A 16,249-nucleotide genomic window follows, 5' to 3' on the forward strand; every position below is an offset into this window, starting at 1 on the left:
GTAGAGAAAGAGAGAGAGAGGGACAGATATAGAGAAAGAGAGACAGCGGGAGAGAGACAGACAGAGAGTAAGTGATGATCAGACAGACTGAGAAAGACAAAAAGAAAGAGAGGCAGAGAGAAAGAGACAGAGTGAGAGAGATTTGGGGGAGAGAGAAAAACTGAGAGAGAGAGACAGATAAATACAGAATGAAAGAGGGAAAGAGACAGATGGAGCCAGATAAATGAGGCTGACATATTGGCTGGTTTTATTTACTGGGAGAGAGAAGATAGACCTTCAGCCTTGCATACTGAAAAAAAGATTGCGGAAAGACGCCGTCATTCACGGAAATGAAAGCTGGGGAGAAACAGAAAGAGGGAGGGTGGGGGTGAGGCTGACTTTACTAGGAGAGACAACAAAGACAAAAGAAAGCAGAGGACGTCCCTAGTGACAGAGATAGAATTCAGGGAACGCCAAGGAATCCGTTGAGCCTAGGAAGTCTGAAGGTTCTGAAACACAGATGAGTTCAAATAGAACTGGTCTGGTTTCTATCTTTCATCCTGTCATAACAGTTTTATGATTGTCAAATAAAGAGGTTTTGAATAACCATTTTATTTAAAGTTCCATTCTACATTTAAAACGGAGAGAACCTGGACAGACCACTTATCCCTTTTATCCTTATCTCAGCCGGCTGGACACTACGCGCTGACCAATCTCCAGATATCTGAATCTCTTTCTCAAAGCTGAGGGATTGCTGTGATTGGATTTATTAGTCCGTAATCGCCAGTATAATTGCCTGTGATTGGTTTACAGTGGAAGATTGATCCAATAATGAACCATAGATACAGATACCTAATAAAATGTGGCAGAGCCTAATAGATCTGATGTCTGTAGGCTCTAGATAAATGGCCTGGTATGTACTGTACAATGCCTGATAAAAACAGCATAGATACGAACATGAAAAACGATAATATGGTAACATAGTTACAATAAATCTGTTCCAGTTTTGTGACCCACAGCAATGTGATTCATAAACAATGCAATGTATAATAAATTCATGAATGAAGGAAAGTGTTATATTTGATAAGTTTACCACTCCTAAATCCAGTGTATTTGAAGGTTTTTAGTGTATACGTGCAAGTCACGTGACCACAGAAGGCACACCTGTTTCCTCTCTGGAGTGACATCGGTGAAAGTAAAACCTTCGGTTGGGTTCTGCCTTTGACACACATCCACACACACACACACGCACACACAGACCCACACACACACACATACATACATACATACATACATAAACAGACCCCCAAAACATTTCAGAAATCCTAAAATAAAGTACTTTTCTACTATCTCTGTCTGTTTCCTCTCTGGGCTGACACCGGGGTCTGATTTAGGGAAAGAAGAGAAAAATGACGGAGCGAGGGAGAGAGGGAGAGAAAATGCTGACAAGCAGTGTGAGCCGGACAGGGCCTTAATTGATCACTCGTTCAGGAAGGAGGAGAGAAGGGAGAGGTGGGGGGAGGAGGTGGAGGAGGAGGAGGGGGGGGGGGGTTAATGGAGGAGAGAGAGGGCATGCTCAGTAATTCACTGGATTTATGAGGGACAGGACCGAGGAGATAGCTGCTCAGACAAGTGTAACTCAGCCAGCCAACATCATCCACAACGACACATTACAAGACACCACAATGCAGAATATGTAGTAATAACAGCACCCGGAACACCCTGAACAGGGCAGAATTTAGTGACATTATGTCTCTATCCAGATAAGTCTGTCTGTGTTTGATTACCTTCCAGTCTGACTACAGTGTGACTCCAAACCATTGAATGTTTAGCCATGGCATTGCATGGCTATTGTGTTTCATAAGTGGGGATTTCGAAATGACGTTAAACTGCTGTAGAGAGCACGTCCAGTGTGTGGCTCTCTGTCGTTTCTTTTTCCTTTCTTTTTCAATCCTTTTCAGAATCTCTCTTTCTGTTGTGCGTGTGTACGTAGTGATAGGGGTGTGTGTGTGTGTGTGTGACCCTCCCTCAGAGTGTCACTCAGTCAGTGTGTCAGATAGAGAGCCAGGGCAGGGCAGGGCTGTATTTATAGTAAAGGCTGCTATGCCTCTTTCTGCAGCCACGTCCAATCCGTCTGACTGGCTAATTTTCTCTATCTGTCTCTCTCTCCCTTCTCTACCTTTCTCTTGCCCCCTCCCCTCTCTATTTTCCTTTTTTCCCCCTGAATATTCTCCTCTCCCTCTCCCTCTCCCTCTCCCTCTCCCTCTCCCTCTCCCTCTCCCTCTCCCTCTCCCTCTCCCTCTCTCTCTCTCTCTCTCTCTCTCTCTCTCTCTCTCTCTCTCTCTCTCTCTCTCTCTCTCTCTCTCTCCCTCTCCCTCTCTCTCTCTCTTTCTCTCTCCCTCTCCCTCCCTCTCTCTCTCTCTCTCTCTCTCTCTCTCTCAGAGGTCCGTAAATGTGCACTGTTAGCACTCCGGGAGCCATCAGATTTACTGTGTTCACTCAGATGGAAAAAAGAGGGGAGTAGATGAGAGGAGCGTGTGTACATATGTGAGTGAGTGAATGAATGTGGGTCCGTCCGTCGGTGAAGGCGCACGCGTTTGTTTGTTTGTGTGTTTGTTGTGTATGCGTGTGCATGCGTGTGAATCAATCAGTTGGTTTTTCTCTCTTCCAGTTAATGAGAGAGTGTGGGGCCAATGTGTTTCAGGCACTGGAGGTTATTTCTCCAGATGGCCGATTGAAGTGCAGCCATCTGTAAACACGTTACCTCTCTGAGACAGTTTGCGGATGTGTGAATGGGCTAGCAATTTCACATTTTAAAAACCGTCACCAGGAAGCATGCAGTTGCCATAAAAACCCACTGTGGAGATACAGCAGCTACAAGCCCATGCCTGGAGCACTTACAGGTTTATAGGAGATCAGGTCACACATACTGTAAGTAAATATGGTACATTACATTCACTGGACACACGTAAATGCATCCATAAAGTAAATATATGTAGTAGTCCATGTATGTCAATACAAATCACACACTCTCACACACGTAAACGCGTAAGCATACAGAGGCATGCATGCACACCACATGGGCACACACACACACAAACCTCCATTTACGCATGGTACAACTCCACCCACACACACACACGCACACACACAACCAACACAATTTCATTCACAACCCAGGCCGTGTTCCTCCCTGCACACGATGCTGCTCTGGACTCCCCAGTGTTGGTCTGGGGCCGATCAATGCATTTTAATTACCAGGGGCCGCTGCCGCTGGTCGATAGCACTGACGTGATCCTGGAGAGGGAGACCTGCTCCGGCCAGTGATTGATGCCCGTGCCCCACCAGTCCTACCTGGGGACGCATCTTTAGGCTTGATTAAGCCTGGCGAGCCACATACACTCAGCACAATGACCACCCCTCCACCCCCCTGCTCCACCCCTCCACCCCCTTGCTCCACCCCTCCACCCCCCTGCTCCACCACTCCACCCCCTTGCTCCACCCCTCCACCCCCCTGCTTCACCCCTCCACCCCTCCGCCCCCCTGCTCCACCCCTCCGCCCCCCTGCTCCACCCCTCCACCCCCCTCCTCCACCCCTCTACCCCTCCACCCCCCTGCTCCACCCCTCCACCCCCCTGCTCCACTCCTCCACCACTCCGCCCCCCTGCTCCACCCCTCCACCCCTCCACCCCGCCCCCCACCAACCCAGAAGAAGCTTCCTCCCAGACCTGGACAGGACTTGCAGCAATGTTAGAAGTGAACACTGAGGGAAGTCCATCGCTGTGGACGGTGGAGGAGTTTAAGATGTGGGGTCATGAAGGGACGGTTGCACTGATCTCAATCAGCAGTCTGCTTTTGTCTGAGTGGTTACGATGGAAAACTGCTATTTTGGTAGAATCGGTGTCGGATGAAAGGTCAGGCTTCACATGCAGCAGTGATAATTGAATTTATTATCAGAATTTGTGCGAAAGTAGTAGTAGTATGTTCAACACTGTAAGCATTTAATATGGCGATACTGCACTCTATAAGCATTAGAATCCCTGTGTATCCTGCCCCCCCCCAATTACCAGAGCTAATCAAAGGACTCCAACATGACTAGAGAACCAACTAAATCATTAGTTTAGGCCCAGTGGGGGCCATCAAGAATAATTTGAGGCATTCCCATACTGGTTGTAATTCTAAACCCCCCAAAGATCCTGTAATTTAAGACAAACGTGCCTGAGTCTTCAGTCCTTATTACCATGGTAACCCATCACGATCATATTCCCTCCACAGATCTGCAAAGTCATCAAACAAGTCAAATGATTTATTTTCATCCAACAATTTTTAAATCATCAAGGAAGATCACACTGACTGTGTTGTCACCCTCCCAACCTGCCCACACGGCTGATTGGCTGGTTGGACAGACTGTAGGCAGAGGCTTATAAGCTGACTTGGAGATGGAAGCTGGCAAGGAAACGCATGTGTGATTGATGTTTGTACATCAATCCAAATGGACTACTTTTACTCTTTTATAGTGAGTATCACCCCTGTGTGTCACTTGCATTCATTTGGGGATTGGTCATTTTTGATGTTTGTATTTTGAGTATTTTATTCATGGTGCGTGTTTAGTTTATTTGTGGGGACCTGTTTTTTTTATTTCCAGTTCATATTTCCTCTTCTTGATTGCCGCAAGGCCTCAATTTCCCCTTGCAGATCAATAAAGTCCCTACTGTATTTATCCTTATGCAGTGGATGTACTTTGAGTTTTCAAATAAGGCGTGTGTATACATGTTTGAATATCAATTTTCCATTGACGACACTACTACTTGTTTCCTCTCCCTCAGGTGAAAGTCCATCTGACCTCCCATTCTGAGAATCTGGCCCAGAGGCCTGTGCTAGCACTCTTAGCCAGGCAAGACCACTGATAAAGACGTGTGCCGTAAGCTCACATCAAAATGTCATCGAGGGCGTTTTTCTGCAGGAGAAATGTGTGTGGATCATTAACCAGTGCTGGTGCTTTAACCACAGCAGCCCAGTGCTGGTGCTTTAACCACAGCAGCCCAGTGCTGGTGCTTTAACCACAGCAGCCCAGTGCTGGTGCTTTAACCACAGCAGCTTGTGAGCTCTCCCCTGCCAGGTTTCACAAGTGCTATGCTTTTAAAAAGAGCATCCCAAAGTCAGGAGAGTTTGTGATGTTGTGATGCCCCTGCAGAATAATGGAGACATCTCCCAATGGAGGACATTTAGGATCCATGCATTGATAAACCCCATCAGGCCAGTATATCATTATGACAGTCGCTAACGAACCATCCAGACAGCTAATTGAGGCAGCTGCTGACTTTGTATTTAGAACGCAAGTGTTATGTGTCCAGAATCCATAATTGTCCTACTCATTTGACGTAGGACAACCACACACTGTCAATACAAGGAAGCAGACACCAAATAGTTTTTCTCAATATATCATTTTATTTAAAATAATGTTACAATTTATTACTCTACATGACATTTTCAAAGCTGTTTTTTTTCTTCTCCTTTTTACATTGGTTAGTAAACCTTCATATATTTTATTTTTATTTTAAGGATATAAAACTTTCCATTTCGTGTTTCAGTATGTTAATTCATGTCTTTAGTGTAATGAGAAGATGGCAACACTGCTTGACGTCCACAGTTTGACTGGATGAATGATTAGATCTTGCTTCCCCATATGCCCACCCCACACACAAAAAAATGACAGTGGCAACTCTAGAACACTACACTAAAATGTCCCACAACTTAAACAATTTGCTGAAATAAATTAAAGTTTTCAGTCAGAAAGAGTCTCTTGTCCATCAGACATTTCTTTTTTTTGTTGTTGCAATAATTTACAAGTTATACTGAAAGACAAAGACAAAACCAGGTATAGATATTAACGTTGCTGCCTACTTGCCATGAAACGTAAAAAGCCCTGCTAAGCCTGAAACATAACATACAGAAATCGGTTTAAACGCACACAAAGGCTCGACAGTTATAAAACAGCACTTGACACCCATCTCCATGTTAGTGATTTTAATAACGCCAGGCTCCAAAAGGCAAAGCGCGTGGTCCTGCCTTTGAGGCTGGCATCTACACAAAAGCATTCAGTTCTGGTGGGTTATGTTGTTACGTTGTTCACTGAGAACACCGTCCTGGTAACTGCTAGGGGGGGGGAGGGGGGATATTCACAGATACATTCTAATTCAGACAAGAAAAAGGCGCTGTCTGTCACACAGCGGGGCTACATGGTGCCGTTTGAAGGGCGGCGCGGAGCACGTGAGCGGCGGTGACGGTGGTGTGGCTGCTGGGGGAAAGATGAGTCACACAGACATGGACAAGCTGCCTGCTCTTAACCTCACAATCCTGTTTCTATGACAATAACTCTAGAGGACCATGATGCCCACTTAACAGTTTGTTCGTTTGTGTGTGTGTATTTCCCACAACAGTTAAGTAAAGAACCATGGTCTAGGTACAGAGCCCTTCAAAGAAGGGTGATTCACAAAGCAGAGTCACAAACCCCTCAGGGATGACATGGGACCATAAAGCATGTTTACAAGAGGGTGATGGCAGGCGGTGGACTCAGTCAGGTGACAGGGTGAGTTGGACTGAGCATGCTCAGCCAGCGTGGCGCTGTCACGGCAACCGCATCTCCAGTCCGATGAGAAATCAAACTGAAATGGAAGAACTGAATACAACCTCGGAGAGCACGCACACACACACACACGTACTCTTTCTCCCATTCCAACAGTAACACATACCCCTAGCTCACACACACTTCATGGTAGAGCACCTGCTATCCTTATGCCATCCATCTCTAAATTGGCTATTACTCTGTCGGGAGGAAACAACCAACAGTTTCACACCTCTCCCCCAGCTCTCCCCCTCCTCCCCCTCCTCCCCCCACCTCTCCCCACACACAGCTGCAGGGCTCCACAACAGACCTGCTACTGATGTCAGCTCCTCTGGACACAACAACAAACCAGCTGACCGTGATCTGTCACATGTGGGCGAGTGTGTTCTACCACCACAGTGGGCCGGGGAAGGGGGGCAGGAGGGGAGGGAAGGAGAGGAAGTGGGGGGAGGAGAGGAAGTGGGGGGAGGAGGGGAAGTGAGGGGAGGAGGGGAAGTGAGGGGAGGAGAGGAAGTGGGGGGAGGAGAGGAAGAGAGGGGGAGGAAGTGAGGGGAGGAGAGGATGTGAGGGGAGGAAGTGAGGGGAGGAGAGGAAGTGAGGGGAGGAGGGGAAGTGAGGGGAGGAGAGGAAGTGGGGGGAGGAGAGGAAGTGAGGGGAGGAGAGGAGGAGGAAGTGAGGGGAGGAGAGGAAGTGAGGGGAGTAGGGGAGGAGAGGAGGTGAGGGGAGGAGAGGAAGTGGGGGGAGGAGGGGAGGAGAAGAAGTGAGGGGAGGAGGGGAAATGAAGGGAGGAGGGGAGGGAGGGTGAAGGGGAGGAGGGGAGGAGAGGAGGAGGGAAAGTGAAGGGAGGAGGGGGAAGGAAGGAGGACAGAGGGAGGAAAGAGAGATGGATGGGAGAACAGTGGAAGAGGGAGAGTGGATGAGGGGATAAGAGGGGGGAGGAGGGAGGGAGGGACGCTAACACAGCTGTAAGAGCCTGTGAGTGTGGGCTGGAGGGGAGGAAATGTCTTCCATCCATCTCTATCTGTTGGACTGTCAGCCACACGGTCATGTTCTGTCTGCTGGGAACAATACCCCCTATCAACAACACACACACACACACACACACGGACAAACCCAATACTATGTTGTCTTGGTTACACAAGGTGCAGCGAGGCGACTCAGGCAACATGATTCTACCTGCTCTGCTGTGGTCAGAGTCCTGCACTTCCACGCTCTCCATCCTGCACTCTAACACACACACACTCACACACCCTCCTGACACGGTTAATAGACAAACTGCAGAGCAGTACTCAGTGGGTGAGTTACACAGCCCAAGGGAGCAATTTCTAAGGAGCTTCCTGATAGACCTGTCTGGTATATGCTCAATACTGAGAAACACTTCACAATACTGCACTCTGCTGGCTATACTGGGAACTGCACTGACACATGTTACTGACATTGGTTTCTAGTCACCTAAGACCCAAAGGGGTCAAAGCCTATCGTTTATAGAAACCAAACTATGACGATAAAAACACTTCTGGTGACTCGACACAACATTACATGATGGGTGCCATCAGAAATAATTATTGAAGAGGAAGTTAGATTGGTTAGCGCACTGAAAGTATTTGGGCGTAAGAACTAAGACCTACATTACCCTCCTCAACAATAAAATAGGTCATTAAACGAAACATTGCCATAGTCGCGAGCAAATATAGCCTACTGAATCATGACCGTCTGTTACTTCAGCCTTCAGTGCTGTTACAAGTTTACCCAGCCATTTGTTTCATAGATGATTTAGAAATCTTCATCTGATTCATCTCCAGCATGTAAAATGCACTTTCCTATCTGCCTGTGACAGTAGTGTCCACCCCAACTCCCCCTCCCTCTCTCCCTCCCTCCCCTCATACATCATTTCCTGTTTCCATACTCCAGCATCCCATTTCATAGTCCAGCTGACCAGAGGCACATCTCAGCTCCAACCTGAACTAATCACGTCGCCGACCTGGCCGTCACAATCACATTGTGGATGTCAGGATTCCCGGCGAGCATTTCGCCGCAGGCGAGGGAGCTCCCTTCCATCCAATGACATCGCAGGCTGCCGCGACTCAATGACCAATTGCGCTTCACATCGTTCTGTGTCCTCAACCAGTGAGATAGTAGAACTCTGCCAAGGTCCCGCCCCCATGGCTGAGGGGCGATGCGAGGAGGAAAATGTCTATGGCGTTCTATGAACATCTAGTTAATGACAAGTAGGTTGCTTTTTTTTTTTTTTTTTTTTCACGCTTTTTCCCCCCGTTTTCCTTCGATGCTCTTCTACACTGTGTGTTTCCCTGGGTTTGGAGTGAATCTTGGGGTGATGTCGGGCTCGTCTCTGCCCGTCCTGGGATGGTTTGGTTGCGGAATGGCGCCGTCGTGGGTTCTGTGGTGGCTGTGATGGCTTGGGTGGACTCCGATCCTCCTTCTGGTTCTGGAGGTGGAGAGGTCTTAGGAGGTGGCGATCTCCCCCCCTAGATGGCGCCATCCTTTCTGGGTCTCCAGAGGAGGGAGATATTCTACAGCAGAGACATGGAGCAACATCAAAAGAAGTCAATAACATTTACAGAACGATAAGAAAGTAATTAATACTTAAACTTTCTTAGATGTTTTCCCTTCAATATATAGATGTGGTTGTAATGTTGCTTGTCGAAAATGTGCCTGACTGAACAGTCTCTATCTCTATAACCTCTATGAGAAAGGACTCCTCTCTTCACTTTGTCTGCAGAGACAGCAGCCATGCCCTGCCTGCTCAATGTCTCTTCCTGTCTCTCAATGTCTCCCTGAGGGGAAATACCTCTCTCCATCTCACCCCTCTCACATTCTCACACTCTTTTTGTCTCCACCCCCCCTCCATCCACCTCCCCTTCTACCACATGGCTCAATCACATGTTCCTGTCCTGTCGTATCTGTCCCTGTTTGCTGGTACTGTTATGTCCATCCAGCCATCCCCAGTGGCCCAGGGAGATCATTAACTATGTTCTCTCACTTCCATTTTGATGTTGTCACGGCCGCTAACCAACTTTATCGGTCCATTTGGCGTACTCTCACTGTCCACAAAAAACTAAAAACTAAACAAAGCTAGCCATGCTCTGTAGCGACTGGACTGCTTTGATGCGAGGGCACAGGAGCGTTCCCCCCCAAGGGACTCCAATTCCCACGGGGAGTCCAACCCTCCCATTTCCTTCCCGCTCTTCCTTTCCCCGCAAAGGAGACGCCTCGTTTCCGTGACAACGTCGTGCGAGGCCCGTGGCGGCGGGCGCTGGGGAGGAGGGCGCGCTCACCGCTGCTGCTGCTGCTGCTGCAGTTCTTGTTGTCCTTGTCGGAGGCTTCCTCCTCCACCTGGAACGTTTCACACGGGGGGAGAGACGACAGGTGAGAATTCACGCCACCGCAGAAGAAGGATGAGCCCCCCCCCCCGCCCCCCCACCATGTTTTGTGTCGCGGCCACATTTGTGGGGGAGCTGTTTGTTTGCCTGGGACGACTGTGTGGAAATGGAACGTGCCGGAAGTGGTGTGTTGACGGAACAGGAAGGGGTGTGCTCCCTACCTGTTTCCTCCTCTTCAGCTCACAGAAGACCCTCTCGAAGCACTCGTGCATGTAGTTAAACTGGGGAGACACACGCAAACACACACCCTCGAATAAACATGAACCACGACGGCACAGAGCCCAGCCTCTCGCCGCTTCACTTCCCGCTGTAGTTGACCACTATTTCTAGTTCCTTCACTGGAAATCGTCGAGTGAGAGTTGCTTTCGTGTTTATGTCTCGCTGTACACTGTGTGTGTGTGTGTGAGCGGTGAGCATCGACTCACGTATGGCGTGAAGATCTTGACCCAGCGAGGTTTCTTCTCGCCCCTGGCGTACTCAAAGCAGAAGGCCATGCCCTCCTCGTCCGTGTCCCAGCGCTGCATCTCCCCCCACTCAAACGCAATCACCTGGTTCTGGAGGGCACCGCAGGGACAGCACAGGGTCAACACACACACACAGACACACGCTCACACAACAGAATCATCATTCAGATTTAGACTCTCACACACACACACACACTCACCTCCAGAGTTCCGTCCTCAGTGCATGCGTGCAGCTTGAAGTGGTGGATGCTGATGGCCGTGATGACGTGGCCCTTCCTGCGGGAGTCACAGGAGCAGTGAGGGAACAGGACCTCGTTGTAGCCCTCACAGGAACGCAGCACGTTCAGGTACTGGAGAGGGGGAGAGATGGAGAGATCATTACAATAATGATATGTTATTTTACATAGAGCCTTGGAGATAGAGAAAGAAAAAACTGACCATCAAGAATGAAGCTGGCACAAACCTCCCCTACACACACACACACACACACACACACACACACCCCAGACCGTGTCTCGGACAGGTGAGGACCTACCATGGCCATCTTCCTCTGCTCGGCCAGCTTCTGCAGCTGGTAAGACTTGTCTTCTGTCTTGATGAAGCCCTTCTTCACGTCGTCCAGTGCCTGGAGGAAGACACAGAGACATACAGTAGAAAAAAATAGAAATAAAACTAACAAAAAAAGAAATTAAACAAGCATGTCTCAACAGAGGAGGGTTGGGGGGGTAGTGTGCCTGGTGTGTGTGTGTTAGTCAGTGTAATGACTAAATGTACCTGGTGGAAGCAGTAGTGCATGGCCAGGGGGTTGTCCCGGAGCAACTCGTCCTCCTCGGGGCTGAACAGCCACTTCCGGAGCGCCAGGCAGGTCCCAGGCACCGCAGACGTGTAGTTCTGCACGTACAGCTTGTGGGGGAACTCATTGGGGGCCAGCTTCCTCACTGAGGGGGAGGGAGGGAGGGAGGGAGGGAGGGAGGGAGGGAGGGAGGGAGGGAGGGAGGGAGGGAGGGAGGGAGGGAGGGAGGGAGGGAGGGAGGGAGGGAGGGAGGGAGGGAGGGAGGGAGGGAGGGAGGGAGGGAGGGAGGGAGGGAGGGAGGGAGGGAGGGAGGGAGGGAGGGAGGGAGGGAGGGAGGGAGGGAGGGAGGGAGGGAGGGAGGGTGAAAGTGAGAATGAGAGAGATCTCCCTAACCTACTCTCTCTCATGGACAGATAGATTAAAAGCTTACCAAAGGAGTGATTTATGACTTCAAAGAGGGCGAAGTAGCTGGCCATGACGCTGTCCATCCCAACCTTCACCACCAGAGCCTGGCGGATGAAGGATGAAGAGGAGAACATTGCATATTGAATGAGGAAGATTTGAGGCAACAACAAGAAAAATGTTCCCCCCCCCCCCCCCCCCCCCCCCCCCCAGGGCAGAGCTTCTCCTGAACTTCTAACAGAACAGGTTCCAAAGAAGCAAAGTCATCAACAAAGTGAACATGAAGGAAGGGGGGGAGGGGGCAGTGTGTGTGAAGCAGACAAGCTGGCGGTGGGCGTACCTGGTAGACCTGGTCCGTGGTGCTGTTCTTGCGGATGCGGACGGACATGGTGGTCTTGTCGGGCAGGGCTATCCTCAGCTCCACGTCCGTCACACCGTTGTAGTTCTGCGGGACGGAGGGAGGTTTGCAGGAGGGGGGTCAAAGTAAGGCTGAGGTCTTTAGGGTCCCTGCGGAACAGTGTCTGCCCACTCCTCTCTGTGGAGGCGGTAACCTTGTGTGTGCGCCAGCGTGAGCGCGTGCAGGAGTTATATGCCAAGCGAAGGCAGTAGAGGGCATATTGAGGCCGACGGGAAAACCACATGACTAGTAGTAGGCCTAACCACACGTCCTCACCTCATCCGACTCTGACAGGAACTCCTGCATGATGTCGCTCTCCCCGATCACCCGCACTGCACACACTGGGGAGGAGAGAGAGACAGAAAGAGACTGATAAGGTCGCTTTGGGTCTGAGAGTGTGTGTAGGCCTTCCCGCGGAGCATCCCACAGATACTGCAGTGACTCACCCGAGAGGTCGTGAACGCTCTTTCTGACACGCGCTCCCTTGTTCCTCCTTTTGACGCGACTGCAATTCTCACTTCTTCAAAATGCAAAATGTATTTGCAATTGCACTTCCCTAGGGCTTTTTGGAACTTCTAAACTCACCCCTCCTATCTCTCCCCGCCCTCACCCCTCTCTTCTTTCCTCCTCTGCACGTCTTCCCCCTCTCTACTCCCATCTTCCATCTTCACCCCTTCCCTACACTCGACTCTTCACCCCCTCTCTCCCCCCTCAATTCCCCAGTGGCACACCTCCTTCCCGCCCCCTCCTCCCCCGTCACCTCCTCCATGGTCTCTCCACCCTCTCCCCCTCTCTCACCCCTCTCCATGTACTCCTCCAGGCCCCTGCGGCGGGCGTCCAGCTGCTGCTCAGACAGGGAGAAGGGCCACTTCCCCGGCAGCTTGGGGAAGGTGTAGGTGGCAAACTCCCTCTTCAAGTTCTGGTTGAGGATAGCGAACTCCCGGTACCGCTTGGAGCACAGCTGCCTGCCTGACATGTACACGTTGTACACCTGCAGGGGGGACACGCGCCGGGAAAGAAATCCATCAAACACAGGGTCGAGGAGTGAGGGGGACAAATATAGCAGCAATAACAAAAACTAAAACAAGTGTTTATGGGAAACACAGGGCTGGGGGGAGGGGGGACACGAAAATGTGTCAGATCTCCACTCACCACGAATCTCTCGGCGTGCTGCTCCACGTGCTTGTAGGTGGGCACGGAGATGGGCACGGCCTGCTTGTCGCTGTAGTCGTAGCTGGGCTGGACCGAACTCTCCTCGCCTGCCTCCAGGCCGTCCGCCTCCTGGGGAGGCACGGACAGCACAGCCAGCACCAGCTCCCTCTCCCCGGCCCGGATCAGGTCCACCACCTGCTTGTGGGTGGCTCCCTCCACACTCACCCCGTTACTGGAGAGGAAATGGGACGGGGGGGACAGGGAGATGAAACTCATGTTAGTGCGTTGACTTCTCTATTGTGAAATGTAGGCCTGTCTGTTTAATCTTTTCATTTAACATTTCATATATTGTTGTGGATTGCTCTCTTTTTCTAAAGTCTCTGTTTTGTTCTGTGATGGCACCCTCTGTCACTCCTCTCTCTCTTGCTTCCCCTCTCAATCCGTGCGCCTTGTCCAGATGGCCACAGCATTAAGGTGTCTGAGCTAATCGGCCTGAGATGGATGGATGGATGAAGGAAGGAGCGAGGGAAGGAGGGAAGGAGCGAGGGAGCGAGGGAGCGAGGGAGGGAGGGAGGGAGGGAGGGAGGGAGGGAGGGAGGGAGGGAGGGAGGGAGGGAAGGAGGGAGGGAGCGAGGGAGCGAGGGAGGGAGGGAGGGAGGGAGCACCTGTCTTGGCCTAAGCACCCTGTTTCCATCATCATTTATTAATTTCACTACCAAACATAACAGCGAGAGTGAGACAAACGGAAAGGGGAGGACAGAAAGGAGAGATGAGGATGGAAAGTAACCCTGAAGCACCAGGACAAACAGGTGAAAGGGAACTGTCCCTATTTCTGAAATGCAATTAGGGATTAGATATTATGAGGGGAAAAGGATATACAGTTTATTGGCTATGCACAGCAGGTAACTTATTATCCAGCTAAACCGCATAAATTCTGTAATTTGAATGTATGTTTTAAGATTAAGAGAGTCAGACACCTGAAAACTGGTCTTAGAGAATCAATGAAGGGAAAGCAGCTTGACTGCAAACACAGCAATACAATGGTTATCATCATTGTAGCAGCTTGGTATGACGATCAATCAATTTGCAAACCAAATAAATGAGATAACATGACCGAAAACAGAGATGACTCAGTTCCACAAATATATCAAGACATCTTTGAGAAGCTTGAGGCAATCATGCTGGTTAATGTGTCACATGAAAAGCACAGGTCACATGACATAGCTGGGAGAACAGATCAGGGTAAAGCCCATTTGATGCCTCAGCAAGTTTGCTCTCACTAATGTTCCTCATTCTTCCTTCCAGCGCAGGTAGACGCTAGCATGGACTCCTATAAGCTATTAAGGCTACTCAGCCTTAATGTATTCGACAACGCAATGTCATGGTACCCTAACTTGTGTATCAAATTTAACACAAACTGGCCAGGATAAACCTAGACCCAACTGTTATAGATAGACAAGATCCCCCTGCTGCAATCCCCTAACTGTAAAATCGGTTCCTCAACAGATTGTGTGAAAGTGTGGGTTAGCTGGGCTAAGACACATCCTTTGAAACCTCCTGACCTGTTTGGGGTTGGGGAGAGAGACAAAAGTTCAATAACCCCTATGGAGGCCTGATTAAAATAGGCTTTTCCTGGCATGAGATGCCGGACCATAGCACAAAGCACTTTTGTATCAAGTCTCAAAGGTTTAGCCCTGCCTGTCAGCTTCAACCACACGATTCCTATAAAAAATATCGGAATACAACGCAATACAGTAGCATGTTAACACCCACCGCTGAATCTTAGCTGATTGAATGCCTTGATAGAGCTGGTCTTACTGTTTTTCCCAATTCCAAAGTTTGATGAAAAGCAGAATTAGGTCTTTCAGGTTATACTATATAAGAAAGCCATGACTGTAAATATGAGTCTATCTCCTATAACAAACCAATTACACGATTTAGTTGGTCAGGGGGATTAACTGTTACTTTAGGGGACTAGCTAGATCCCTCAATGCGCCAAATAGCTCGCTGGCCTGCAAACATTAGGCTCTTTCTAGCTGGACTACCTAATTTATGGCTAATAGCAACTCTATTAAATGTACAGTAGCCCACGAATGCAGCTCGTTCATTGCTGCACGGAACGACATATATCAAACACGCGTAGTCAAACTAGCTAAATTCTGGAATGGATTGGCAAGGCCCAATTTGAACTGGATATAGCAGGCAGCAGCTAGATAGCTGATTGAAAGTTAACGCTAGCTCTAGTATCTAGGCTATTGAGTCTACGTAAACTAGCTATGTAGAATATTTACACAATTGTTAGCTGGACTGCAATTTGGCTAGCTCGGGGTAGCTAGATTGGAAGTGACAGACAAATTAGCTGAAATAACATTCGTTAGCTAGATTAGGCTAGTAATTCACGCGTTGACTCTACTGTACAACGACATTAACAGTGAGCTAGCTAGTACGAAAGGTGGAGCTACTGTAGAAGCTAATCAGTTAGCTTGCACTAGGTGGTTGGCAAGCAAACAAATGGCTTAATGTCATTACAATTGACTTACACTTCAAGGATCCTGTCACCCTTAGATATGCCAGCTCTGTCCGCAGCTCCTCCGGGCAAAACAGCACTAACATGCTGAAGAGGGGCGTACAATTCCCCATTGATGCTCCGCAGTTGTCCCCCTTCGCTAACCTGACCACGAACGTTGAATCCATAGCCTGATTCCGACTTGACAATTCTTACTACTCTTGGACCTGACGTCACCGTTGTGGCATTTTGTCCGGTGGTACCGACTACCGAACCAACACTAGGTCCATTACGAGATGCCGAAGGTAGAGCCGACCGAATTTCATCGCCTTCAACATCCGCCATCTTCTATTGAAAACACTACCCCCTCCGGTCTAGCAGATTCAAAACAACACCGAATACGCTCTCAGACAACCTTCTCCAGACTGACTCGGGTGTTATCCCGCCCCTCCATCGCATCACGGGACCTCGATTTTAACCCAACTGTTATCACACAAGTGAAGGCATCACGGGCCACTGTGGTCTCTGTC

General features: G+C 49.5%; 1 protein-coding gene across 1 annotated transcript; it reads right to left on the reverse strand.

Annotated features, from left to right (window-relative positions):
* Window positions 1-5,404: 5,404 nt before the first annotated feature.
* Window positions 5,405-16,222, reverse strand: snx27a (sorting nexin 27a). Its single transcript, XM_084696370.1, has 13 exons — window positions 15,754-16,222; window positions 13,214-13,445; window positions 12,860-13,052; window positions 12,338-12,402; window positions 12,005-12,109; window positions 11,693-11,771; window positions 11,244-11,407; window positions 11,005-11,094; window positions 10,670-10,819; window positions 10,431-10,559; window positions 10,167-10,226; window positions 9,901-9,958; window positions 5,405-9,135 (listed from the first exon to the last, which is right to left on the reverse strand). Exons 1-13 carry the CDS (start codon window positions 16,062-16,064, stop codon window positions 9,068-9,070), a joined length of 1,704 nt encoding a protein of 567 aa, XP_084552496.1. The 5' UTR covers window positions 16,065-16,222; the 3' UTR covers window positions 5,405-9,067.
* Window positions 16,223-16,249: the final 27 nt, after the last annotated feature.

This window comes from Hypomesus nipponensis, chromosome 4 (assembly GCF_054491055.1).
Source record: "Hypomesus nipponensis isolate SF chromosome 4, ASM5449105v1, whole genome shotgun sequence".
Taxonomy (NCBI): Eukaryota; Metazoa; Chordata; class Actinopteri; order Osmeriformes; family Osmeridae; genus Hypomesus; species Hypomesus nipponensis.

Bases quoted from the DNA above. Each gene is read 5' to 3' on its own strand.
- snx27a (XM_084696370.1), bottom strand. From the start codon at position 16,064: ATGGCGGATGTTGAAGGCGATGAAATTCGGTCGGCTCTACCTTCGGCA. The intron at 13,053-13,213 runs GTGAGTGGAGAT...TCCCCCCTGCAG, and splicing joins AGCACGCCGAGAGATTCGTG to GTGTACAACGTGTACATGTC. The intron at 9,959-10,166 runs GTAGGGAGCACA...GAAACGTTCCAG, and splicing joins AGCTGAAGAGGAGGAAACAG to GTGGAGGAGGAAGCCTCCGA.